This window comes from Cherax quadricarinatus, chromosome 7 (assembly GCF_038502225.1).
Source record: "Cherax quadricarinatus isolate ZL_2023a chromosome 7, ASM3850222v1, whole genome shotgun sequence".
Classification (NCBI taxonomy): domain Eukaryota; kingdom Metazoa; phylum Arthropoda; class Malacostraca; order Decapoda; family Parastacidae; genus Cherax; species Cherax quadricarinatus.
In genome coordinates this window covers 58,080,571-58,106,067 of record NC_091298.1, presented here as the reverse complement: position 1 = coordinate 58,106,067, position 25,497 = coordinate 58,080,571, and the positions used below count along the sequence as shown (strand labels likewise).

The 25,497-nt window shown below is 37.4% G+C and overlaps 1 protein-coding gene across 6 annotated transcripts; it reads left to right on the top strand.

Moving 5' to 3' along the window:
- Positions 1-681: 681 nt before the first annotated feature.
- Positions 682-24,583, top strand: LOC128686870 (aurora kinase). 6 transcript variants are annotated; one of them, XM_053774056.2, is made up of 7 exons: positions 682-810; positions 5,480-5,661; positions 5,825-6,025; positions 7,881-8,054; positions 10,360-10,479; positions 16,761-16,992; positions 21,642-24,583. In XM_053774056.2, exons 2-7 carry the CDS (start codon positions 5,531-5,533, stop codon positions 21,750-21,752), a joined length of 969 nt encoding a protein of 322 aa, XP_053630031.1. In that variant the 5' UTR covers positions 682-810; positions 5,480-5,530; the 3' UTR covers positions 21,753-24,583. The 6 variants fall into 6 exon arrangements, with proteins under 6 accessions (XP_053630031.1, XP_053630037.1, XP_053630032.1 ...); XM_053774062.2 differs by having other exon boundaries at positions 793-810; positions 5,511-5,661; XM_053774057.2 differs by lacking the exon at positions 682-810 and adding an exon at positions 811-946.
- The last annotated feature ends 914 nt before the right edge of the window (positions 24,584-25,497 follow it).

Sequence of the window (25,497 nt, the reverse complement as noted above, 5' to 3'; positions counted from 1 at the left end):
GGTGATCTGCTTTGTGAGGGCTCTTGATGCTTGTGAAGATTATGAGGTTTTGCAAGGGTATCTTGATGCTTGTGAAAGGGGCTCTTGATTTTAGGGACCCTTGATGCTTTTGTGAGGGGGCCCTCTTGATGCTCGTGAAGGTACTCTTGATACAAGGAATTAAACCTGTCCTGTGTATCGATTATTATTATTATAATCAAGGGGGAGCGCTAAACCCCTGTGTATCGAACCTGATTACCTCGTTATCCTCAGGCACTGCATAACCTTTATGGGTTTAGCGCTTTCCCTAAACATAGCAATAATAGTGTTAAGGATAAGAACAGCAGTTATTAAGAAATCAAAATAACAGATGCCTCGTGTACTCACCTATTTGTGGTTGCAGGGGTCGAGTCACAGCTCTTGGCTCCGCCTATTCGCTCGTTTCATTAGACATTCATGTACTATTTATTTAACGTAATGCCAACACAGAGTAATTTACATTATATTTACCTTCTTATATTACTTATAGTATTGATTCATTAATTTTATACATTTTACTAGAAGTAAAATATTGGACCGGAAATGTTGCAAACATGAATGATCTTTTTATATATATGAATATGTCTTGATGAATTTGATTTATTCTAGATATTAATCAAAGAAATTGATTGCCATAAAATTATGTATATATATTTAGGATGTACAAATAAATATTAGTTTGACGTAGGAAATATTAGTGATGATGAGAAGAGCCAATCAGCGCGCAGCTGTGAAGTTTAAATCTCCAGAGTGAAGATCAGAGTGACGGTGGCGGTGCTTGTGCTTTACCAGGTAATATATTGTCTTTTATCTCCTTTCCCTTTACTCTGTTGGTGTCACGGGAGCTGCCCCTGCCGCTGCTGTACCCTGCCACACCTCCTGCGGGTTATAGCACGTTGGGACCACTACAAGGGGAGAATCTGCCAGAGTTTGTGTGGTGTTGTCTTGATGCCAGTGTTATTTAAATTTCAGGTCTCCTATTTATAAGAGGTGCCTGGATGATTGTGAAGGGCTCTTGATTAGTCTTGATGCCAGTGTAATAGTGATGTTAGTAGTAATAGTAAGTTTATTCAGGTACAGGTACACACAAATAGTTATATAAATTATCATAGAGTAGCAGGGGTCCTTTTAATATTTAAACCTTGATCACTACTAATATTACTACTGTTAATATTACTACTGTTAATATTACTACTGTTAATATTACTAGTGTTAATATTACTAGTGTTAATATTACTAGTGTTAATATTACTAGTGTTAATATTACTAGTGTTAATATTACTAGTGTTAATATTACTACTACTGTTAATATTACTACTGCTGTTAATATTACTACTGCTAGTATTACTACTGCTGTTAATATTACTACTGCTGTTAATATTACTACTGCTGTTAATATTACTACTGCTAGTATTACTACTGCTGTTAATATTACTACTACTGTTAATATTACTACTACTGTTAATATTACTACTACTGTTAATATTACTACTACTGTTAATATTACTACTACTGTTAATATTACTACTACTGTTAATATTACTACTACTGTTAATATTACTACTACTGTTAATACTACTACTGTTAATATTACTACTACTGTTAATATTACTACTACTGTTAATATTACTACTACTGTTAATATTACTACTACTGTTAATATTACTACTACTGTTAATATTACTACTGCTGTTAATATTACTACTGCTAGTATTACTACTGCTGTTAATATTACTACTGCTGCTAGTATTACTACTGCTGCTAGTATTACTACTGCTGCTAGTATTACTACTGCTGCTAGTATTACTACTGCTGCTAGTATTACTACTACTGTTAATATTACTATTATTTCTATCACTATTACTACTACTGCTATTATAATTATAGCTCCTAGGGCTCTTGAAAGTTTAAAGGTAAAACTAGTAGACCTCTAGTGTAGGTTGAGGTACCAGGAGCTATAATTATATGATGCAAGGAATTCCTGTTGTAAGATGTCATTTAAATTCCAGGTGGTCTATTTATTATGTCTTTACTTCCTTCAGTGAGATACCTTGATTGTGAAGGGTGGCTCTTGATTAGAGGTATTGGAACAACCTACATAAGAGAATCAACCCTGACTGCCACACGTGACCCAGGCCAGTCTTAGTATAAATCATTTGAGGCAGAACTTAAAAAAAAATGGCCATAATAAAAGCCACAGAAGAAAAAAGAATGTGATTTCTTGTATAGTTAATATTAGTGTTTTATATCCACCTGATTTCTACTTTTTTTTTAATGCTCGTGTAGATTTTGGTCATACCTTTTAATTTAATCTTTATTACTATTATTTCTTATTGTCCTGTAATTAATTTTCATTTCGTTTACTCAGTTTTCTGTTTTTGTTAATGACCATGATTATTTTATACTGTAAGTCTGCTAAAAGTTACATATTACAAGAACCCCAGTGGAAATAAGTCCCTTAGACTTTTTGGGTTATCCTGAGTAATTTGCACGTATTAGGCAAAAGAATTGTAATCTAGAATTTGTACTTAATTAAACTTCTGTTAAAGTATACAGTGGTTAGATGGTGGCATGGGTTTGAATCTATGGATCGTACTGATGGAAATAAGTCACTTTGAATTTTTTGGGTTATCCTAGGTAATTTACATTATTGCTGTGTATGATGATTATACTTGTTATACTGATGATTATACCTATGCTAAGCATTTTATGCATACTAAAATTAAATCTTATAACCAGATTTTAAAACTACTTTTACAATACATAGTTAAGTTTAATTGCTTCAATGCTAAGATTGAACATCAAAATGGTATACAATACCGACAGGTTGTTAGGTAAGACACATATGCAACAGTTAGACAACTTTATTCCGAAACGTTTCCCCTACACAGTAGGCTTCTTCAGTCGAATACAGAAAGTAGGCAGGAACAGTAGAGATGTGAAGACGATGTAATCAGTCCATCACCCTTGTAGTCGTAGAATTTGAGGTTGTCAGTCCCTCGGCCTGGAGAAGTTCAGTTCCATAGTCAGGAACTATCTGAAGATCAAGCGACAGTGCAGAGACTTAAATACTGTCGGAAGGAGAGGTGCATAGTAGTAGTAGTAGTAGTGAGAATGTAGCCACTGAGAGGTCATGTCCCTCTCAGATCCAACACTTCTCACTTGAAAAGCTTGTCCAAGGTGTTTTCTGTACCAAGATGCCATGTGTTGCAGTGTCTGACAAGATGAACATCAAAATGGTATACAATACCGACAGGTTGTTAGGTAAGACACATATGCAACAGTTAGACAACTTTATTCCAAAACGTTTCGCCTACACAGTAGGCTTCTTCAGTCGAATACAGAAAGTAGGCAGACACTGCAACACATGGCATCTTGGTACAGAAAACACCTTAGACAAGCTTTTCAAGTGAGAAGTGTTGGATCTGAGAGGGACATGACCTCTCAGTGGCTACATTCTCTACTACTACTACTACTACTACTACTACTACTACTACTACTACTACTACTACTACTACTACTACTACTACTACTACTACTACTACTACTACTACTACTACTACTACTACTACTACTACTACTACTACTACTACTACTACTACTACTACTACTACTACTACTACTACTACTACTACTACTACTACTACTACTACTACTACTACTACTACTACTACTACTACTACTACTACTACTACTACTACTACTACTACTACTACTACTACTACTACTACTACTACTACTACTACTACTACTACTACTACTACTACTACTACTACTACTACTACTACTACTACTACTACTACTACTACTACTACCACTACTACTACTACTACTACTACTACTACTACTACTACTACTACTACTACTACTACTACTACTACTACTACTACTACTACTACTACTATTACTACTACTACTACTACTACTACTACTACTACTACTACTACTACTACTACTACTACTACTACTACTACTACTACTACTACTACTACTACTACTACTACTACTACTACTACTACTACTACTACTATTATTACTATTATTACTATTATTATTATTATTATTACTATTACTATTACTATTACTATTACTATTATTACTATTACTACTATTACTATTACTACTATTACTATTACTACTATTACTATTACTACTATTACTATTACTACTATTACTATTACTACTATTACTATTACTACTATTACTACTACTACTATTACTATTACTACTATTACTACTATTACTATTACTACTATTACTATTACTACTATTACTATTACTACTATTACTATTACTACTATTACTACTATTACTATTACTATTACTATTACTATTACTACTATTACTATTACTACTATTACTATTACTACTATTACTATTACTATTACTACTATTACTATTACTACTATTACTATTACTACTATTACTATTACTACTATTACTATTACTACTATTACTATTACTACTACTACTATTACTACTACTACCACCACCACCACCCTTCCGACAGTATTTAAGTCTCTGCACTGTCGCTTGATCTTCAGATAGTTCCTGACTATGGAACTGAACTTCTCCAGGCCGAGGGACTGACAACCTCAAATTCTACGACTACAAGGGTGATGGACTGATTACATCGTCTTCACATCTCTACTGTTCCTGCCTACTTTCTGTATTCGACTGAAGAAGCCTACTGTGTAGGCGAAACGTTTTGGAATAAAGTTGTCTAACTGTTGCATATGTGTCTTACCTAACAATGCTAAGATTATTGTAAAAGGTTGATTGCTTAATGCCAAGTTTAATAAATTGTACTTTGAGTGATGTTTGTGGGACGTTGAGACTTGGCTCGTAGCCCCGCCTCTGAGTCTACCTTGATCAGCATCCCTGATTTCTGGTCTCCAGTTCTTGCTTACAAAAATGGAAATGTCATTACTTTTTTTTTCTTTACTATCATTATGCTTCTTAAAATAAGTGTGCTTACTGACTGATAATGTGCTCACTTAGTCATTCAGAGTGCCCATTTTCTCTTGGCTTTGCATAAGACTTATCAAGTTGAAAATCTGCCACACCTTATTGCTCATGCTCATTGGATTTCCTACACCCAAATTTAAATGGTTAAAGAAAAGGGCTGGTGTTGGGTGATCACATGAATTTGTATTGCATATACAGTGGACCCCCGCTTAACGATCACCTCCCAATGCGACCAATTATGTAAGTGTATTTATGTAAGTGCATTTGTACGTGTATGTTTGGGGGTCTGAAATGGACTAATCTACTTCACAATATTCCTTATGGGAACAAATTCGGTCAGTACTGGCACCTGAACATACTTCTGGAACGAAAAAATATCGTTAACCGGGGGGTCCACTGTACTAGTGAATTTCTGATAGAAATAGGGTTGCTGCATAAATGGAGATTTATATTGAGGAATGTGTACTATAATATCCTTTTCATTGATTTTCAGAGAAACTGCATTCATTTAAACTTGCCTACAGACTAGTGTCTAGTACTGGAAATGCAGACAAACAAACAAAACCCAGGTGTGACAAATAGTGGTGCACCACGAGCACCACTGAAAGAAACTACCTCGTCCAACGTTGTAAATGACGAGGAAAAGGGTCGGAGAGACGGTAACGGCTGTACAGAGTGAGTGGCAGTTATGTACAGTAGTTGTATTCCCTAGCAAGAATAGTACTGTAAATTAATATTTTTTTCTTAATCTTGGATGTTAGTATTGCTGGTTCAGTACTGTACTAAACTATACCTGTACTTTCTTTTTAAATTTGATAAATGTTTACTTCTTTTTCAGAGAAAAGGATAAAACATGGTCACTTGACAATTTTGAGATTGGGAGGCCATTGGGTAAGGGCAAGTTTGGTAATGTTTACTTGGCTCGTGAAAAGTCTAGCAAATTCATAATAGCGCTCAAAGTTTTATTCAAATCACAGTTGCAGAAGGCACAAGTTGAACATCAATTAAGAAGAGAAATTGAGATCCAAGCTCATCTCAGGTGAGTTGTAACAGATAGCTAAATTGGTATTATTAGTATTGTCCTGGATTTTAATAATGTAAGGCTTTTGATTTACTTAAGTTCCAGGATATATGCTGAACTTTGTGCTATTCTAAGAGTTATTATACTGTGCTGTTTATGTATAGGTTTCATATTAGTAGTTAAGGGAGCAGAACTGTGCTTGTACTTTAATGTCCATCTAAGCAATTTCCCTTCATAAATGTTATCCTACTTTTAAACACTCAGAACAAAAACTGTCTTCACTGACCTCAGTCTAATACTCTTGCATGCCTGCTAATGGCTCTTGTTCCATACTTCTTAAACCTTCCTTTATACCTTCCCTCCATTCCATCCAGTATTTGTGAGATGAATAACTGCAGATTCTAGACAGCATTCTCCCACGTATTCTAGTACACGTGCTTATTTAAAGTCTGAGTGTGTGTGTTCGAGTGAACAACATGTGGGATCACCCCTATTCCCCACAAGGGATATTGTAAACTCTTGCTGTAACTGTTCTTGATAGGTTTGGGTGCCCTAGTGAATTAAGTTTTCCTGGTAGGAATCGTAATGCATTCCAGAATAAAGGGGTGATGGACATTGTCTATCTAGAGGGTAGAATCAGTTGGCAATAAATGTTGGTGTAATTTCTGATCTTGGAAAAGATAAGGGCTTTGATTTTATAGGAGAGGATGTATATGGAAACATCAAGGCAGAAAAGTTCTTTAAGTGTGCTTGTTCATCAAGCTTTGTAACAGTAAGTAGCTTCTTGATGAATAAACATAAAAAGAGCTTTTTCTGCCTTGAAATTTCCCCATACACATCATCCTCTCCTGCAAAATCAAAACCCTATTAGGAACAGTCATATTTAAGGTCTATAGTATCCTATGTGAAAAATGCAGTTATGTTTATAGAGCTAGCCCTCCACTTTAGTGAGCTTTGAACATTTCCAAATGCCCAGCCACATTCACATATATACAATATTTTACATGTATGTACAATGTTTTACAATGTTTTCATGTGTTTTATGATTGTTCGTGGTTCAATTGGTTAAGGAAGCAGTATTGTTAGGCTAAGTAAATACTATTATTATATTTCCCTACAATATATTTGCGCATCAAAACATTCACGAATGCTACAGTACAGTAGTATTGTATTTCCCTACATGATATTTGTGCACCTAACATTCACAAATTTTCAAGATACGTTAGATTCTTGATCCCCTAACCCTTGAGAATGTGGAGGGCCTTCTGTATAGGAGAGTCAGATTTGAACATGTGATTACAAAAACATAAACACATGCAGAATAGATGACATAGAATGCATGTGTGGTAAATTAAACATGTGCACATCATGTAAAATTTAGGTAAGTACATCTACTATACCAGGAGAATGAGGAGGAGATGGCTGATCAAAATCTGCAGCTAATGTTATCATAAATACTAATGCACAAGACAAGACTTTGACATTTTTCTAAAATATGAAGATTTTGGAACACATGAAGCGATTACTTTCTATCACTACGTATATTGGTATTCTGTATTTAATAAATGCTTGTAGGTGAAATATCTTTTAATAGGGTCTCCTTTTGCTATAAATGCCTTTACAGTATTTACCCTGAATACTGATTGTCAATGAATATTGATTCTGTATAGCTCACAGGAAGTGATAGTTCTGAAGTTATAAGTACATGTAGTCCCTTCATTCAGAAGGGCAAGTTTGTGCTCACCAGTAATTAATTGGCACCTGAGCCATACTCTTAAAATTTGACGTTTAATCTATGGTACAGTATATAGTAATAATGTTGGCAACAATTTTTTTTTTTTTCATCCATAGCAAAATTTTCCATATTTTCCAGGCACCCGAATATTTTGCGTCTTTATGGTTACTTCCATGATGATGTCCGTGTGTACCTGATCTTGGAATTTGCACCTCGTGGAGAATTGTATAAGGAAATGCAAGCACAGCCTCATGGCCATTTTGATGAGAAAAGATCAGCCAAGTATATTTTGCAACTTGCAAGTGCACTGAAGTAAGCTAAAATTCTCTGACAAGTACAGTATAATTTAGAACACCTGCTTTCTAGGAAGAGAGAGAAAAGTTTTTTTTTTTTTTTTTTTTTTTTTTTTTTTTTTTTTTTTTTTTTTTTTTTTTTTTTTTTTTTTAAATTAGGACACGTCGACCAGCACAAATAAGATGAAACGGTGTATAGTTGGCGATATTGTAACCCCTATATCTGAAGCAGAGGGTGATCAAAGTGGTTCTGGTGCAGGTCCACCATCACAAATCCGGCAATCAGTTACCCGGTTCCATCAGTTATTTGGCACTAATTTCGGCTAGCATAATTTCAAATTTCCAGGGTCACCACATCAACCTGCTGGTACTGTTTGGTGGCACTACAGGTCCCATCACTAATCTGGCATCATTGGGACCTGCAGTGTGCCGGATTAGCGAGTTTGCCGGATTAGAGTGATTAGGTTAGAATACACTTAACCCTTTGAGGGTTTTGGTCGTACTAGTACATTTTACGCGTAGGGGTTTTTGACGTACTAGTACTCATAAATTCTAGCGGCCTCAAATCTAGTGGGAGAAAGCTGGTAGGCCTTCATATGAAAGAATGGGTCTATGTGGTCAGTGTGCACTGTCTAAAAAAAATCCTGCAGCACACAGTGCATAATGAGAAAAAAAAAACTTTGACCATTTTTTTTTAATAAATCAGCGACTTTGCAGTGTATTTTCGTATGGTATTTATTGTTGTATTCTAGTTTTCTTGGTCTCGTTTTATAGAATGGAAGACATATTACAGAAATTGAGATGATTTTGACTGGTTTTACAATGAAAGGTGCCTTGAAATTGAGCTCAAAGTAGCAGAAATGTTCGATTTTTACCAAACTTCAAAAGTAAACAAATGGTGCAAAGCGTGCAATACACGTCAACTGGTGAGTCTAATATTCTTTTACAAGTGCACCAATAATATTTATACCATTTTTTACACTAATGCAGTAGTCTGCATAACAGTAAATCTTATATTTTTTGTGAGAATAAAAATTCAAAGTGGAAAGCGAAAGAATATAAGAGGGGCCTTGAGACGTGACTAATGACTAGAGGAAATGTCATTTTAGTGCCAGGAATGTCTTTCTTGTTTATTCTGGACCCTATTCGGAAATTGGCATCTTTTGAAATTTGTGTGAAATTGGCAAAATTGCTAAATTCTGACCACTGTACTGGATAGTTGAATTTATAAATGGGTGGTTTCTTGCACCCATTCGATAGAAAAAATGGAGTTCTAGCGAAATATGCATGGTTTTTTGTCGACTAGTACAGTGAAATTGGCCGAAAATGGGGCTCAAAGTGGGCAATATCGCCGATGCGTAAACATCGCCGAGACCGCTAACTTTGCGAGAGCATAATTCCGTAAGTTTTCTATCAAATTTCAAACTTTTGGTGTCTTTATGATCGGGAAAAGATTCCCTATCTTTTCATAAGAGAAAATAATTTTTTTTTTTTTTAAATTTGGCCGACCCTGAGAACGAGTTTCGGAGAGGGCCTGTCGACCCTCAAAGGGTTAATTAACCTATCAATAGAGACTTTCTGGTACATCTTCCTCATTTTCATCACTGCTTTCTCCTCCACTTGTCTGCTGCTGTGGATTTACAACCATCTGCACAATTTCTGAGTCAGTATAATGATAAAATTTGAAATTATGCTAGCCTTGCTGGATTACTGATGGAACCAGATTACTGATGGCAGACCTGTGCTTGCTACACAAGTCATTCCAATTTCTTTTTCTCTATTTCCCCTCAAGGAAGGTTCCTTGATGTTGGTGAGGGGCTCTTGATTTAGGGAATTGGATCTGTGCTCCAGTTCCCCGAATTAAGCCTGAATGCCTTCCACATATCCCCCCCCCCCAGGCGCTGTATAATCCTCCGGGTTTAGCGCTTCCCCCTTGATTATAATAATAATAATAATTTTTCTCTATTTATTGTTATAACCTGCTTGCTTTTAGCCCTAGCCATGGTTCCAACGAATAAAGGAAGCTCTTCTCGTTATGTAATGCGCGCACACAGTACATTGTCCATAAAAGCTAAGGTGGCTTTGAAGCCACTGTCGGTTGCCATGAGCTCAGTCAGTAATTTTTACAGATATGTCTAGCATATTTTTTTTTTTAGTTTCAAAATGTGTACAATTAATAAGGGTAAAAATTTGCTGAATGTATTTGGATATTTTCTTCTTGGGGTCACCCTACCTCTGTGGGAAATGGCCAGTGGGTTAAAAATAAAAAGTTTTTATTAATATTTTTTTGCCTGCTCTGTAACTATGATGCCCTCTTTACACAGGTATTGTCACACAAAGAAGGTCATACATCGTGATATTAAACCAGAGAACCTGCTCCTCAGTCTGCGTGGAGACCTTAAGATAGCTGACTTCGGCTGGTCTGTTCATGCTCCATCCTCAAGGTGAAAAATAAGTAAAGGCTTAGTGGTCAATCCAGTGGACTTAAGTGCATGTAAATGTTTTAAAGTATGTTGCCCATTGTTTGACAGTTGCCCCCCAAGAAACATGGCTTTTTTTTCTGCATGCAGGAAGTTGGTACACCAAGCATTAGCTAATGTCTTGATATGTTAACTTACTGTCATCCAGTGAGGACAGTGAATTGCAGGAACCACAACATAAAACACCTTCATTTTTCTTTCTAATGGTAGTCTGGAATTTTAACCTCAATTTTTGCATATTTTCTTTTTCCTTGAATGAATGCTTTGCTGTCAATCAAGTAAACTGGACTAGGTTTGCAAGGTAGTAATACACTAAAGTCCTTACCAAAGGCACAGCCATGGGGAAGGCTTAGGCACCCCACAAATGCAAATACTTTCTCAATTAATGGCTAATTTTCAGTATTATATTTACCACTGGCCATGACAGCACGAGAGTTCAAGAAATCTCTCATGTGTACCGTAAAACATGTTTATATTTTTTCCAGCATCTTATGGTTTTTAAGACCCTCCCAGATTGAAGGGGCCTATGCTCAGAGTTTGACGCGGTCATGATAATTATGCGAAAAAATATGATTTTGGGTTTTGTTTACAGAAAAATAGTGCAAGTATCTGGGAACATTTTGGTGAAAACCCCATCGTAATACGATGTTTCTAAAGCAAATTATAGCTGCTTGAAACATGTCAGGTGACGACCTGCCAGGTAAATACAGTGGACCCTCAACCAGCGATATTAATCCGTTCCTGAGAGCTCATCGTTAATCGAAATAATCGTTAGTCAAGTTAGTTTTCCCCATAAGAAATAATGGAAATCAAATTAATCTGTGCAAGACACCCCAAAGTATTGAAAAAAAAAAATTTACCACATGAAATGTTAATTTTAATACACAAACTGAAGAAGACATGCACAGTTACATGACACTTACCTTTATTGAAGATCTGGTGCTAATGGAAGGGGAATCCCCTTCCATTAGCACTTGAGGTAGCAAGTCTTTTTCTGGGGTTACTTCCCTTGTTCTTTTAATCCCTTCAGGGTCCAAGGCCCAAATCTGAAGTGGTGCTCCAGTGTCCAAGAATTTAAAAAAAAAATTTTTATTTTTTCTTGTGAAATGGTAGAGAATCTTTTTGTGAAGGTAATAAAACAAAAAGTACGAAATTTGATGGAAAATTGACGAAATTATGCTCTCGCGAATTTTGATTGTGTCAGCGATATTTACGAATCGGCGATTTTGCCAACTTTGGCTCCCATTTTAGGCCAATTACATTATTCCAGTCAACCAAATTCTTAGCTATTTCACTAGTATTACTTCTATTCTATCGATTGAGCACAAGAAATCGCCAAGTCAACTGTTTCAACTACAAATTAAAATGATCAGAAATTGTTAATTTGGCCAATTTTACACAAAGTTCAAAATATTCCAATTTCCAGATAGGGTCCAGAATAAACAATGTAGGTATTCCTGGAACTAAACTAACATTTCCTCTGTTCATTAGTTACGTTTTGAGGCTTTACAAATAAATTCCATTTTGATTTTTTATTCACATAATGAATTTTTATTCACACCAAAAAATAGAAGATTTACTGTTATGCAATACTGTAATAATTGTATAAATATCATCACCATATTTGTGAGTGCATATTAGACCCACCAGCTGGTGTGTATTAGACGTGTGAGGTCGTTTGTTTACTCTTGAATATCGGCAAAAATTTAACATTTCTGCTACTTTGAGCTCAGTTTCAAGCCATTTCCAGTGCTAAAGCCAATCAAAATCATCTTTATTTCTGTAATATGTCTTCCATTCTATCAAATGAGACCAAGAAATCGCAAATAGAACTATAAAAAACATAGGAAAAAACACTGCAAAGTCGCTGTTTTAATTGAAAAATCATGATTTCAGTTTTTTCTCTCATTATACACAGCGTGCTGCAGGATCTGTTTTATGTGGTGCACACATACCACATAGATGTATTCTCTCATATCTAGGCCCAAATGTACCACTCACAGTTTATCAGAGTGAGCCGAGCTCATGACGTAGATCTACGGTTTGGATCCTGAACGTAAAGCCGTAGATCTACGGGACGGACCCTCAAAGGGTTAATGCCACTAGGACCAGCTCCAGAGTCACTGGACTTCTGTCGCACAACATATCTGTCCATAGATACCTGTACCTCTCGTTTCTTTATGACTTTCCTAAAGTGGTTCACAACATTGTCAGTGTACAGGTTGCCAACACGGCTTGCAGTAGCTGTCAGGGTGATTTTCATCAAAAAAGGTTTGCACTTCAAGCCACTTTCCACACATTTCCTTAATCTTAGAAGTAGGCAACTTCTTCAATTTCTCTATCCCCTCCACCGAAGCAGTTTCCTCAGGTCTGTCCTCTTGCTGTTCAAGATGATCTAGCAGCTCATCAGTGGTTAGTTCTTCATTGTCCTCCACCAGCTCTTCCACATCCTTCCCACTAACCTCCAACCCCAAGGACTTCCCCAATGCCACAATGGATTCCTCAACTAGCATAGGATTCTCAGGGTTAGCCTCAAACCCTTCACAATCCCTTTTGTCTACACATTCTGGCCACAGTTTTTTCCAAGCAGAGTTCAAGGTCCTCTTAGTCACTTCCTCCCAAGCCTTACCTATAATGTTTACACAATTGAAGATGGTAAAATGATCTTTCCAAAACTCTCTTAGTCAGTTGAGTTTCTGAGGTCACTACAAAGCACCTTTCAAACATAACTTTTGTGTACAGTTTCTTGAAGTTGGAAATGGCCTGCTGATCCATGGGCTGCAGGAGAGGAGTGGTATTAGGAGGCAAAAACTTCACCTTAATGAAGCTCATGTCCCTAGAAAGTCGCTCTGCCAAGTCTGAAGGATGACCAGGAGCATTGTCTAATACCAGGAGGCACTTAAGGTCTAATTTCTTTTCAATTAGGTAATTTTTCACATTGGGGGCAAATGCATCGTGTAACCAGTCATAGAAAAAATCCCTAGTGACCCATGCCTTACTGTTTGCCCTTCACAGCACACACAAGTTAGCCTTGACGACATTGTTTTTCCTGAACACACTGGGAGTTTCAGAGTGATACACCAATAAAGGCTTCACTTTGCAATCACCACTAGCATTGGCACACATCAACAGAGTAAGCCTGTCTTTCATAGGCTTATGTCCTGGGAGTGCCTTTTCCTCCTGAGTAATGTACATCCTGCTTGGCATTTTCTTCCAAAACAGGCCTGTTTCGTCACAATTAAACACTTGTTCAGGTTTCAGTCCTTCACTGTCTATGTACTCCTTGAATTCCTGCACATATTTTTCAGCCGCTTTGTGGTCCGAACTGGCAGCCTCGCCATGCCTTATCACACTATGAATGCCACTACGCTTCTTAAATCTCTCGAACCAACCTTTGCTGGCCTTAAATTCACTCACATCACTAGTTGCTGGCATTTTTTTAATTAAATTGTCATGCAACTTCCTAGCCTTTTCACATATGATCGCTTGAGAGATGCTATCTCCTGCTATCTGTTTCTCATTTATCCACACCAATAAGAGTCTCTCAACATCTTCTACCACTTGCGATCTCAGTTTTGAAAACATAGTTGCACCTTTGGCAAGAACAGCTTCCTTGATTGCCGTTTTCTTGCCCACAATAGTAGTGATGGTTGATTGGGGTTTATTATACAACCTGACCAGCTCAGAGACACGCACTCCACTTTCATACTTAGCAATGATCTCTTTCTTCATCTCCTTAGTAATTCTCACCCTTTTTGCTGTAGGGTTGGCACTAGAAGCTTTCTTGGGGCCCATGGTGACTTATTTTGCAGGTGCAATCACTACAAAGGCTGTGATAATATGAAATGTTCCAGTTGTATGATTGGAAGCGGCCGCGGTGGCTGGCTTGTAAACACTGGCACCCACGGGACAAGTGAGGCGCACTCAGGCCAAAGTGGACGCGTCTCGTACAGAACGAATAGCGCTGGTCGGGTTTTTAAGCGTTAGTGGAGGCAAAATTTTTGCTTTAAAATGTATCGCTAGTCAGATTTATCGTTAATCGATGCCATCGCTGGTTGAGGGTCCACTGTATATGTGTAAGTGCGAGATGATTTTTTTATATATTTTTTGTTTTTCAATTTTCTGATTTTTCTTTTTAATACACTAAATTTACCACTTAATATCATTACAATGTGGGAGGAGCTTGCATGATGGTGCAACAACCAGTTGCCGTGACAACAGTCTGATCACCACTCACAAGATGTGATAGTATGCATAATATAACTTGGATAAACGTATAAGAAAGCTAGCCAAAATAATGTTTGTATATTATACCCGGAGGTGGTGGCTGACCTTGATGAAATGATTACATCAGACCTTCCCTATAAGAGAAGGGTTTTCTGTTACATCTGGTAGCACTACAGAAAACGGTGTTTTTAACACTGGAAACAATAAGAAATCACTTATATCGCATAAATAAACCCAAAGTAGCGCGATTTTCGTGATTTTTTATTTCTTGACGTAATTTGCTAGTTCGCGTGTTTACTCGAATATCTGGAAACTAGGATTTTGGTCTATTGCTTATCACTGCACCATTATTAATGATTGGATTGAAATGATTTTCACAGACAATATAAAAGTGTGTTTGAATATGTTAAAGTAAAATTTTTGGAATATCTCAAATATTTTTTATTTTGTGGGGGGTAAAAGGCAGATATTTTGGTGAATGTCAAAAAAGCACACCGAATGTATTTTTTTTTTTTCACCATAATAATAAGGTATATTAGATGAATTTTATCCATTAAATATTCGTTTTAGACGTATTCTAACAGTTAGAATTGTCAGAAGTGTCACTCTTAGTGCCAATTTGTCATGCCATGCTGCCATATGTCAAAATCAGTAAATATTTTTTTCTCCGTTGTTTGTTTGCCAATCATATTGAAACTGTCATATTCATTTACATATGCACTTCTAAATGTACACCAAAAATAAAAGAAATCGGGCAAAAAAAATAAAGGAGGGGAACGAAAATGACAGCCTGGCACCTGAAAGCCTGGCTTATGCCTACTTCACCCCTTCTCCCTTTCCCCCAGATTGAAATCCTTGTTCTTACACATTTGGTCCATATTTTTAGTTTTTTTTTTGTTTTCTCTCTCCAACAAACCAGCCATATCCCACTGAGGCAGGGTAACCTAAAGAGAAAAAAAATGTTTTTTTAAATTTGGTAATGTATACAGGAGAGGGAGTTACTAGCTCCTTGCTCCCAACATTTTAGTCACCTCTTACGACACACATGGCTTACAGAGAGAATTCTGTTTCACTTCCCCATGGAGTTATATACTGTTGCAAGTATAGATTTCTTCTTTCAACACACCGGCTGTATCCCACCAAGGCGGGGTGGCCCAAAAGGAAAAACGAAAGTTTCTCCTTTTACATTTAGTATTATACGTATACAGAAGGGGTTACTAGCCCCTTGCTCCCGGCATTTTAGTCGCCTCTTACAACACGCATGGCTTACGGAGGAAGAATTCTGTTCCACTTCCCCATGGAGGAAGTATAGATTTATGTATAGTAAATGTAGATTTGTGTATTGTAAGCTTTGGAAACGAAGCTCACACATTACGATTGGCCACGTGATTCTCGGAGAAAGGTGCCTGGCACGTCTTTGCAAAACTGCCAGGTGGCTTTAACAGTTTGCCATATATTACTATCCTTTTAGAGCATGCAGAATTCACTTTTCCCATCTGCAGGGATCCCCACTTTTGATGCTTCCTCTGACCTTTTAAAAGAAACTAATTTGTTGAACTAGTTATGTTAATATTACACCTTCGCTATCTCCCTAAGCTTATAGCTTATAGCTTAAGGGGCTAGTTTGATTCTAGTTTTGGAATATAACTTCACCTTGTCACACTTGCCCTTGCCTGACCTTGCTGAAAGTCACACCAGTGCTGAATAGCTTTTACCAGAGACTAACCTATTGCACCAACTTTGACATAACTTTTTCACTTTTTCACCTATGTTAACTCAAATTTCACTAACCCCTACTCTCGCACATTCAAATGCCTTAGCACTGCATGACCTATTCGGGTTAGCACTTTTCTGAATATATTGCTAAGAATATGTAAATATGATTGCCCGTGGGCTGCGGGGGGCATTGACCGCTGAAACTGGCTCCAGGTAGAGAATAGCTTTGGGTGGGGGGGGGTAGGAAATAGTGAAGGGGATAATCATATTTTTTAATGCAAGTACAAAAATTTGTATTACAGGCGCACAACATTATGTGGCACGCTGGACTATCTTCCACCTGAAATGGTTGAAGGGAAGCCTCATGATGAAAAAGTGGATCACTGGTCCTTGGGAGTCCTGTGTTATGAATTCTTGTGTGGTAAGCCCCCATTTGAAGCAGATTCAAACAGAGAGACGTACAACCGTATATCTAAAGTGGACCTGAAATTTCCTTCGCATGTATCTGATAAAGCCATGGATTTAATGGTGAAGGTAAGACCTTGCATGATTAGTTTAATATAACTGACAACTTTAGTGGAGGGCTTTACACTTTGTGAAAGTCCAACTACCTGCTGTGGATATTTTGCCAGTGTGGTAGTAGGGAAGCCCCATAGCTACTAAATGGAAAAATATGAAATATCTCGTGTCATTCAGAATATCTTCTAACCAGAAAGGTGGGCTAGTGCAAAGATGAGTAGTGGGGGGGGTTGAAGAGGGTTGGAATAGTTTTAAAAATGCAGTATTAGAATGTGGGGCAGAAGTTTGTGGTTATAGGAGGGTGGGGGCAGGAGGAAAGAGGAGTGATTGGTGGAATGATGAAGTAAAGGGTGTGATAAAAGAGAAAAAGGTAGCTTACGAGAGGTTTTTACAAAGCAGAAGTGTTAAGAAGAGCAGAGTATATGGAGAGTAAAAGAAAGGTGAAGAGAGTGGTGAGAGAGTGCAAAAGGAGAGCAGATGAAAGAGTGGGAGAGGCACTGTCAAGAAATTTTAATGAAAATAAGAAAAAATTTTGGAGTGAGTTAAATAAGTTAAGAAAGCCTAGGGAAAGTATGGATTTGTCAGTTAAAAACAGAGTAGGGGAGTTAGTAGATGGGGAGAGGGAGGTATTAGGTAGATGGCGAGAATATTTTGAGGAACTTTTAAATGTTAAGGAAGAAAGGGAGGCGGTAATTTCATGCACTGGCCAGTTAGGTATACCATCTTTTAGGAGTGAAGAAGAGCAGAATGTAAGTGTGGTGGAGGTACGTGAGGCATTACGTAGAATGAAAGGGGGTAAAGCAGCTGGAACTGATGGGATCATGACAGAAATGTTAAAAGCAGGGGGGGATATAGTGTTGGAGTGGTTGGTACTTTTGTTTAATAAATGTATGAAAGAGGGGAAGGTACCTAGGGATTGGCAGAGAGCATGTATAGTCCCTTTATATAAAGGGAAAGGGGACAAAAGAGATTGTAAAAATTATAGAGGAATAAGTTTACTGAGTATACCAGGAAAAGTATACAGTAGGGTTATAATTGAAAGAATTAGAGGTAAGACAGAATGTAGAATTGCGGACGAGCAAGGAGGCTTCAGAGTGGGTAGGGGATGTGTAGATCAAGTGTTTACATTGAAGCATATATGTGAACAGTATTTAGATAAAGGTAGGGAAGTTTTTATTGCATTTATGGATTTAGAAAAGGCATATGATAAAGGAGGGGTTTGGGATATTGGCAGTTTGGAGGGATATGTTGTGTATCTTTATATGTGTATGCTTCTAGACTGTTGTATTCTGAGCACCTCTGCAAAAACAGTGATAATGTGCGAGTGTGGTGAAAGTGTTGAATGATGATGAAAGTATTTTCTTTTTGGGGATTTTCTTTGTTTTTTTTTGGGTCACCCTGCCTCGGTGGGAGACGGCCGACTTGTTGGAAAAAAAAAAAAATAGTGGATAGAGGAGCAATGTGGCAGATGTTGCAAGTATATGGAATAGGTGGTAAGTTACTAAATGCTGTAAAGAGCTTTTATGAGGATAGTGAGGCTCAGGTTAGGGTGTGTAGAAGAGAGGGAGAATACTTCCCGGTAAAAGTAGGTCTTAGACAGGGATGTGTAATGTCACCATGGTTGTTTAATATATTTATAGATGGGGTTGTAAAAGAAGTAAATGCCAGGGTGTTCGGGAGAGGGGTGGGATTAAATTATGGGGAATCAAATTCAAAATGGGAATTGACAGTTACTTTTTGCAGATGATACTGTGCTTATGGGAGATTCTAAAGAAAAATTGCAAAGGTTAGTGGATGAGTTTGAGAATGTGTGTAAAGGTAGAAAGTTGAAAGTGAACATAGAAAAGAGTAAGGTGATGAGGGTATCAAATGATTTAGATAAAGAAAAATTGGATATCAAATTGGGGAGGAGGAGTATGGAAGAAGTGAATGTTTTCAGATACTTGGGAGTTGACGTGTCGGCGGATGGATTTATGAAGGATGAGGTTAATCATAGAATTGATGAGGGGAAAAAAGGTGAGTGGTGCGTTGAGGTATATGTGGAGTCAAAAAACGTTATCTATGGAGGCAAAGAAGGGAATGTATGAAAGTATAGTAGTACCAACACTCTTATATGGATTTGAAGCTTGGGTGGTAAATGCAGCAGCGAGGAGACGGTTGGAGGCAGTGGAGATGTCCTGTCTAAGGGCAATGTGTGGTGTAAATATTATGCAGAAAATTCGGAGTGTGGAAATTAGGAAAAGGTGTGGAGTTAATAAAAGCATTAGTCAGAGGGCAGAAGAGGGGATGTTGAGGTGGTTTGGTCATTTAGAGAGAATGGATCAAAGTAGAATGACATGGAAAGCATATAAATCTATAGGGGAAGGAAAGAGGGGTAGGGGTCGTCCTCGAAAGGGTTGGAAAGAGGGGGTAAAGGAGGTTTTGTGGGTGAGGGGCTTGGACTTCCAGCAAGCGTGCATGAGCGTGTTAGATAGGAGTGAATGGAGACGAATGATACTTGGGACCTGACGATCTGTTGGAGTGTGAGCAGGGTAATATTTAGTGAAGGGATTCAGGGAAACCGGTTATTTTCATATAGTCGGACTTGAGTCCTGGAAATGGGAAGTACAATGCCTGCACTTTAAAGGAGGGGTTTGGGATATTGGCAGTTTGGAGGGATATGTTGTATATCTCTATACGTATATGCTTCTAAACTGTTGTATTCTGAGCACCTCTGCAAAAGCAGTGATAATGTGTGTGTGTGGTGAAAGTGTTGAATGATGATGAAAGTATTTTCTTTTTGGGGATTTTCTTTCTTTTTTTTTTGGGTCATACTGCCTCGGTGGGAGACGACCGACTTGTTGAAAAAAAAAAAAAAAAGTATCCCCACCTGATGATTTTTTTTTTTTTTTTAAATACCTACCATCCCTCACCAAGGTAGGGTGACCCAAAAAAGAAAAAAACAATTTCATTATCACTATCTTGCCAGAGGCATGCAGACATTACAGCTTGAACACCACTTCAAACTACAACATCCCTACCCCTCCTTCAGAGTGCAGGCAGTACGTCCAGCCTCCAGGACTCGAGTCTATCTGACTTGTTTTCCTGACTTCCTACAGCACATCATAAAAACCAATAGCCTCTACTCCTGTCTAAACCCCCCCCCCCCACACACATGTACATACATACATACATACATACATACATACATATACATGTATGTTGGATGTCTAAGACTTTCACATGAAAAACCTCTACACCCCCCCTCCCTACCAGCCTTTCTTAGGACAACCCATAACCTGTTTTCTCTACAGATTTATGCATCCTCCAAGTCATCTTATTTTGCTCCATCCTCTCAATACCCAAACCACTTCAGTAACCCCTCCTCATTCCTTTGGATAATAGTCCTAGTAATCCCATCCCTAATCTCCAAACCAAATCAGGCAGGTTATTTTCCCTTGGTTCTTTCATAAACTGCTTTGAAAAACAATCTTGATTTATCTCTAGGAAGTCATTTGACTCTAGATTATGGTCAAGGAATTTCAATCAGCTCGACTAAATTTAGTCTAGAATTACTACTTTATCATCCCTTGTAGCCTTTACAATTTCCTCCCATAATAATCTCCCTTAGTGCCCCTCCAAGTATGATTTCTCAGTAATTTTCCATTTGTCAGTTACTCTAACACATTTAAATTGAATATTATTTTATTTAAAAAAAATGCAATGTGTGGTGTAAATATTATGCAAAAAATTCAGAGTGGAAATTAGGAAGGTGTGGAGTTAAAAGTATTAGTCAGAGGGCTGAAGAGGGGTTGTTGAGGTAGTTTGGTCATTTAGAGAGAATGGATCAAAGTAGAATGACATGGAGAGCATATAAATCTGTAGGGAAAAGAAGGCGGGGTATGGGTTGTCCTCGAAAAGGTTGTAGGGAGGGGTTAAAGGAGGTTTTGTGGGCGAGGGGCTTGTACTTCCAACAGGCATATGTGAGCGTATTAGATAGGAATGAATGGAGACGAATGGTTTTTGGGACCTGATTAGCTGTTGGAGTGTGAGCAGGGTAATATTTAGTGAAGGGATTCAGGGAAACCGGTTATTTTTATATAGCTGGACTTTAGTACTGAAAATGGGAAGTACAGTGCCTGCACTTTAAAGGAAGGGTTTGGGATATTGGCAGTTTGGAGGGATATGTTATATATCTTTATAGATGCTTCTAAACTGTTGTATCTGGGTGCCTCTGCAAAGACAGTGATTATGTATGATTGAGGTGAAAGTGTTGAATGATGAAAGTATTTTCTTTTTGGGGATTTTCTTTCTTTTTGGGTCACCCTGCCTCGGTGGGAAACGGCCGACTTATTGGAAAAAAAAATTATTTTAAATGTATGTAATAGGTGATTTGGGTGTAATGTCTACCACAAACATCAAAGCCCCCAAGATTCTCCACTTAGGTCTAATAGCCTGTGCATAATTTACTGTAAAAAAAAATTCCCAGGATGCATCAATCACTAGGGGCATACTCTAGAAACTAGTATATTCCCCACTTACCTTTTTATTTCACTTTCATTATATAGTGTTATATTAGATGCTAGAGTTGTCAGGATTCATTTCCAAATTTGGAGGGGGGGATGGGGTATTGTTTACTGCATGATGCATATAACTCCATCAGTCTTGTATTTTTCTCTTAACAGCTGCTGATGCACAACCCAAGTGAACGCTTAAATCTTGATGGTGTTTTACAACATCCTTGGATTTTAGAATTAACCAAAGATTTTCCCACTCAAACAACCCATGCCCATTAATCAAGTGTCTTCATAGAATGTGAGTTTTGTCCAGTATGTATTGGTGTTTAATATTAAATTATCTGATTTTATTACTTGTTTTTATCACTTGCCATTTATTCCGAAGTGCATATAAAATATTTTATTAAAATAAATGTGTATTATAGTTGCTATTTCTGCATAAAGAACAAAAGGCACAATAATGACTAACAAGACACAAATAACCCGCACATAGGAGAAAGGAGCTTATGACGATGTTTCGGTTTAACTTGGACGTTTATAGTCCCGCCAACAGAAAGGAGACACGGCAGTATACATAGGCCAGCAACAGGGAAGGGATGAGAGAGAAAGGAAGTAGAGATAGTAGTAGTAATGTAGTCAAAGGCCAAGAAAACGGAGCACTGCAGGAGGGCTAAGGGCCCAAAAGGGAGTAGGAACAAACATGGGGAAGGAATGGCAAAAGAAATAAAACCCAAAGCAGAAAGGGAAAGAGGGAGAAGGGGAAAGAAAGAATCAGGTTAAGTCATGAGTGTTCTGAAGTTTGGAGCATTTTATGATGTAATAGGAAAGGAAAGCATCTATGGAGACAAAGCCACGACTATGATTCATAAAAGGAAAGTTGTGTACAAGAGTGGATTCAACCAGACAGTGACTGTGAAAGTTACTACTACCTCTCTACTTCCTTTCCTACTACCTCTCTTGTCCCCCTCCCTGTCTACTGGCCTATATATACTGCCGCCTTCTCCTTTCTGTTAGTGAGACTTTATAAATGGTTCAAGTCGGACTGAAATGTCGTCATAAGCTCCTCTGCTATGTGCGTGTTATTTGTGCATTTCTGCATCACTGACAAGCTAATCTTATTTGTAAGGTTTCTGATAAAATCTAGGAGAGTCATACAGAAAATAGATGTACAATATGTGTTTGCCTAGTTTATTCCAAGTTTCTTTTTTGGAAAAATGGAATGTGACCTTACTAGCTAGAGGTGATTGCCCTTAGAATCCAAGGATTTAGTAATAACTGGTTTTTGATAGATACCATATTTTTGTGGGCCTGATGAGAGTAGCACATTACTGGGGTGATCTTTTTCTTCAAAAATTTTAAATAGCACAAACCTTTGAAATATTATCACTTATCAAAAGATCCCAGTCTAGCTATAACCCACTCTTGACACCCTGTGAAGGAAGAATAATAAAGCTTGGATATTATCAGCTAAAACTTTTATTTTTAAAGGGTTCACTTTAATTGGGTAAAATATGTAACGAAATACTTTGCAAGGCAACATGCAAATTCGTATTAAATCGCTTGCTAATTTGTAGCTGCTATATCTTGGTTTTAAAATGTTTTAAAATTAACACGTGTATAGATGAATATGTGAACTTTACATCTAATTATAGATAGTAGTCATTAAGTACAGTAGTGGTGCTGGAAAGTCACTTGATGCTGAAGCTGACAGTTAAGTCAAAACTATAGTTAACTTTAACATACTTGAAACTTCTAAATTATTCCTACCATTAATTTGTGATGGTAAAGCAATTTGGGAGTAGATATTGACTGATCTAGCACCTAAATGCTGTATCTTCTTAAAATAAGGAAAAGTGTATATTTTTATGAATACTATGACCTTACTATGTATATTATTTTATTCATGGGGATATGCTAATCCCATAGGGGTCATAGTGCCTGAATATTAAGGAAAAATATTTTTATGCATGTGAATACTAGGACCTTACTATGTGTATCCTGTCCACATTTGTGTACTTAGCAATATAAAATATAGTGCAGCAAGTGTGGCACAAAGATATTCATTATCTTTAGTATGAGCCTTGTAATGTGTACTTGTGTAGAATTTTAGTGAAATGTATAATTGTCACTGTATATAATATTTTTTTGGGTGGATTGGGCCTGAGAATTTTGTTTTCATGGAATGACAGAATTTTCAGTCAAATGTTACTTTGGGGTCTACTACAAGTGCCTTTTGTAACAAAATAATTTTTTTAACCAAGTGTAGGATTTGTGAACAAAAGCCCTTTTTATATTTGTTCAGTTTGTGGGGATTTGCTCTTGCTTGTTTTTCACTGTAGAATATTTTTCCTAGATACCCTTTGATGATACCTTTGATTTTTGTCTAGCCATCCACAATTAAATAATCATGGAAGTGTTAAGCCCATAGGGGTTATACGATGCCTGGGAATAGGTAATTGTTTGATGAAAGGAAGGAAAGGGCATTTCCAATTTCTTGGACACAAAGCCTTAGTCATACATAATCCTGCTTTTTGTGTGCTTCAGTTTTTCGAGTTAAAATATTGTATACCACTTTTATAATTATTTTTAAAACTACTGTCTCCTTTTGATTTTTTGTAGCACTAATAATGTGCAGACCAAAAATACACCAGACTATGTTTGTGCTTCATAGTCTTGTTTGCAACCAGGAAGACTTGATCAAACCTAATTACCTACCATTCCCAAGATGCTGATTAACCTCAATAAAGTAATGGTTTCCCTTGAATATTATAGCAGTGTCCCTAGTGAAAATGAAAGTATTTCTTGTGCATTTTCCACTAAGATTATACAAATATTAAATTATTTATAGCTGTTCCTGAGAGTGAACTTGGGTATCTTTTTAACTATGCTTTTGGTGCTTCAGGTTGGTGCCTGGATGAATTAATTAGATTTTCCTCTGAATATTATATTTGTCCTGATTAGCTCATGTTAATACTGAGGCCACGATGTGTTTCATTAATTATTATTTACGTATAGTGTGATTGTATGCAAATATAATAGGCATTAAGTTTTGCTTTAAAAGGCATTACTTAAAAGAACTTAAGATGTATAAAATAAACACGGTGAATAACTGCTGTTTTTTTTTTTTTTTACCATGTCATTTGTTTTTAATGTACATCCCCTTATGAGTTTAGCACTTATTGGATTATATTTTTTTGTACATTCCATTAGACTTGTATAAAATATTTTCCCCCTGAATGAGGAAAGTGGGTAAGAGTAAAACCATAATGAACCCTTAAATTTTATGTACTGGTTAACACATCCTAGCCACTGATCCTCTCCAGTTTCCCTTTACTCTTTCACTGTTGAGACCCTTGAAAATAAGTGTTGGCAGTGGTGTGATCTTTCAAAAAAACAAAAATCTGAAATGGTAGAAAATATTTTTTTTTTGAAGGTAAGGACATAAAAAATGCAAATTTGGTAGAAAATTGTGGGACTAGTACCGAACTTGCACATGAAAATCACTCGCTACGAAAGCAAAAGACTTGGCAGACGATGCACCATCCCCCCAATGAAAAGCAGGGGTGTCACTAGCACGTTAAGAGACCATACAATAAGTGTCAGGGGCCCGAGACTGTTCAACTGCCTCCCAGCACACATAAGGGGGATTACCAACAGACCCCTGGCAGTCTTCAAGCTGGCACTGGACAAGCACCTAAAGTCAGTTCCTGATCAGCCGGGCTGTGGCTCGTACGTTGGCTTGCGTGCAGCCAGCAGCAACAGCCTGGTTGATCAGGCGCTGATCCACCAGGAGGCCTGGTCACAGACCGGGCCGCGGGGGCGTTGACCCCCGAAACTCTCTCCAGGTAAACTCCAGGTTAGATAGGTGGAAAAAATGGCACTAGGCACAATTTATGCATTATCAATTTCACCCACTTGTCCTATTTTAAGTTGATTCCAGTGCTCAGTTTGACCCAATTCATAGGTATTTTGCTTTCCATTCTATCAACTGAGCATAAGAAACTTCCCATTCAGCCATCAAAGC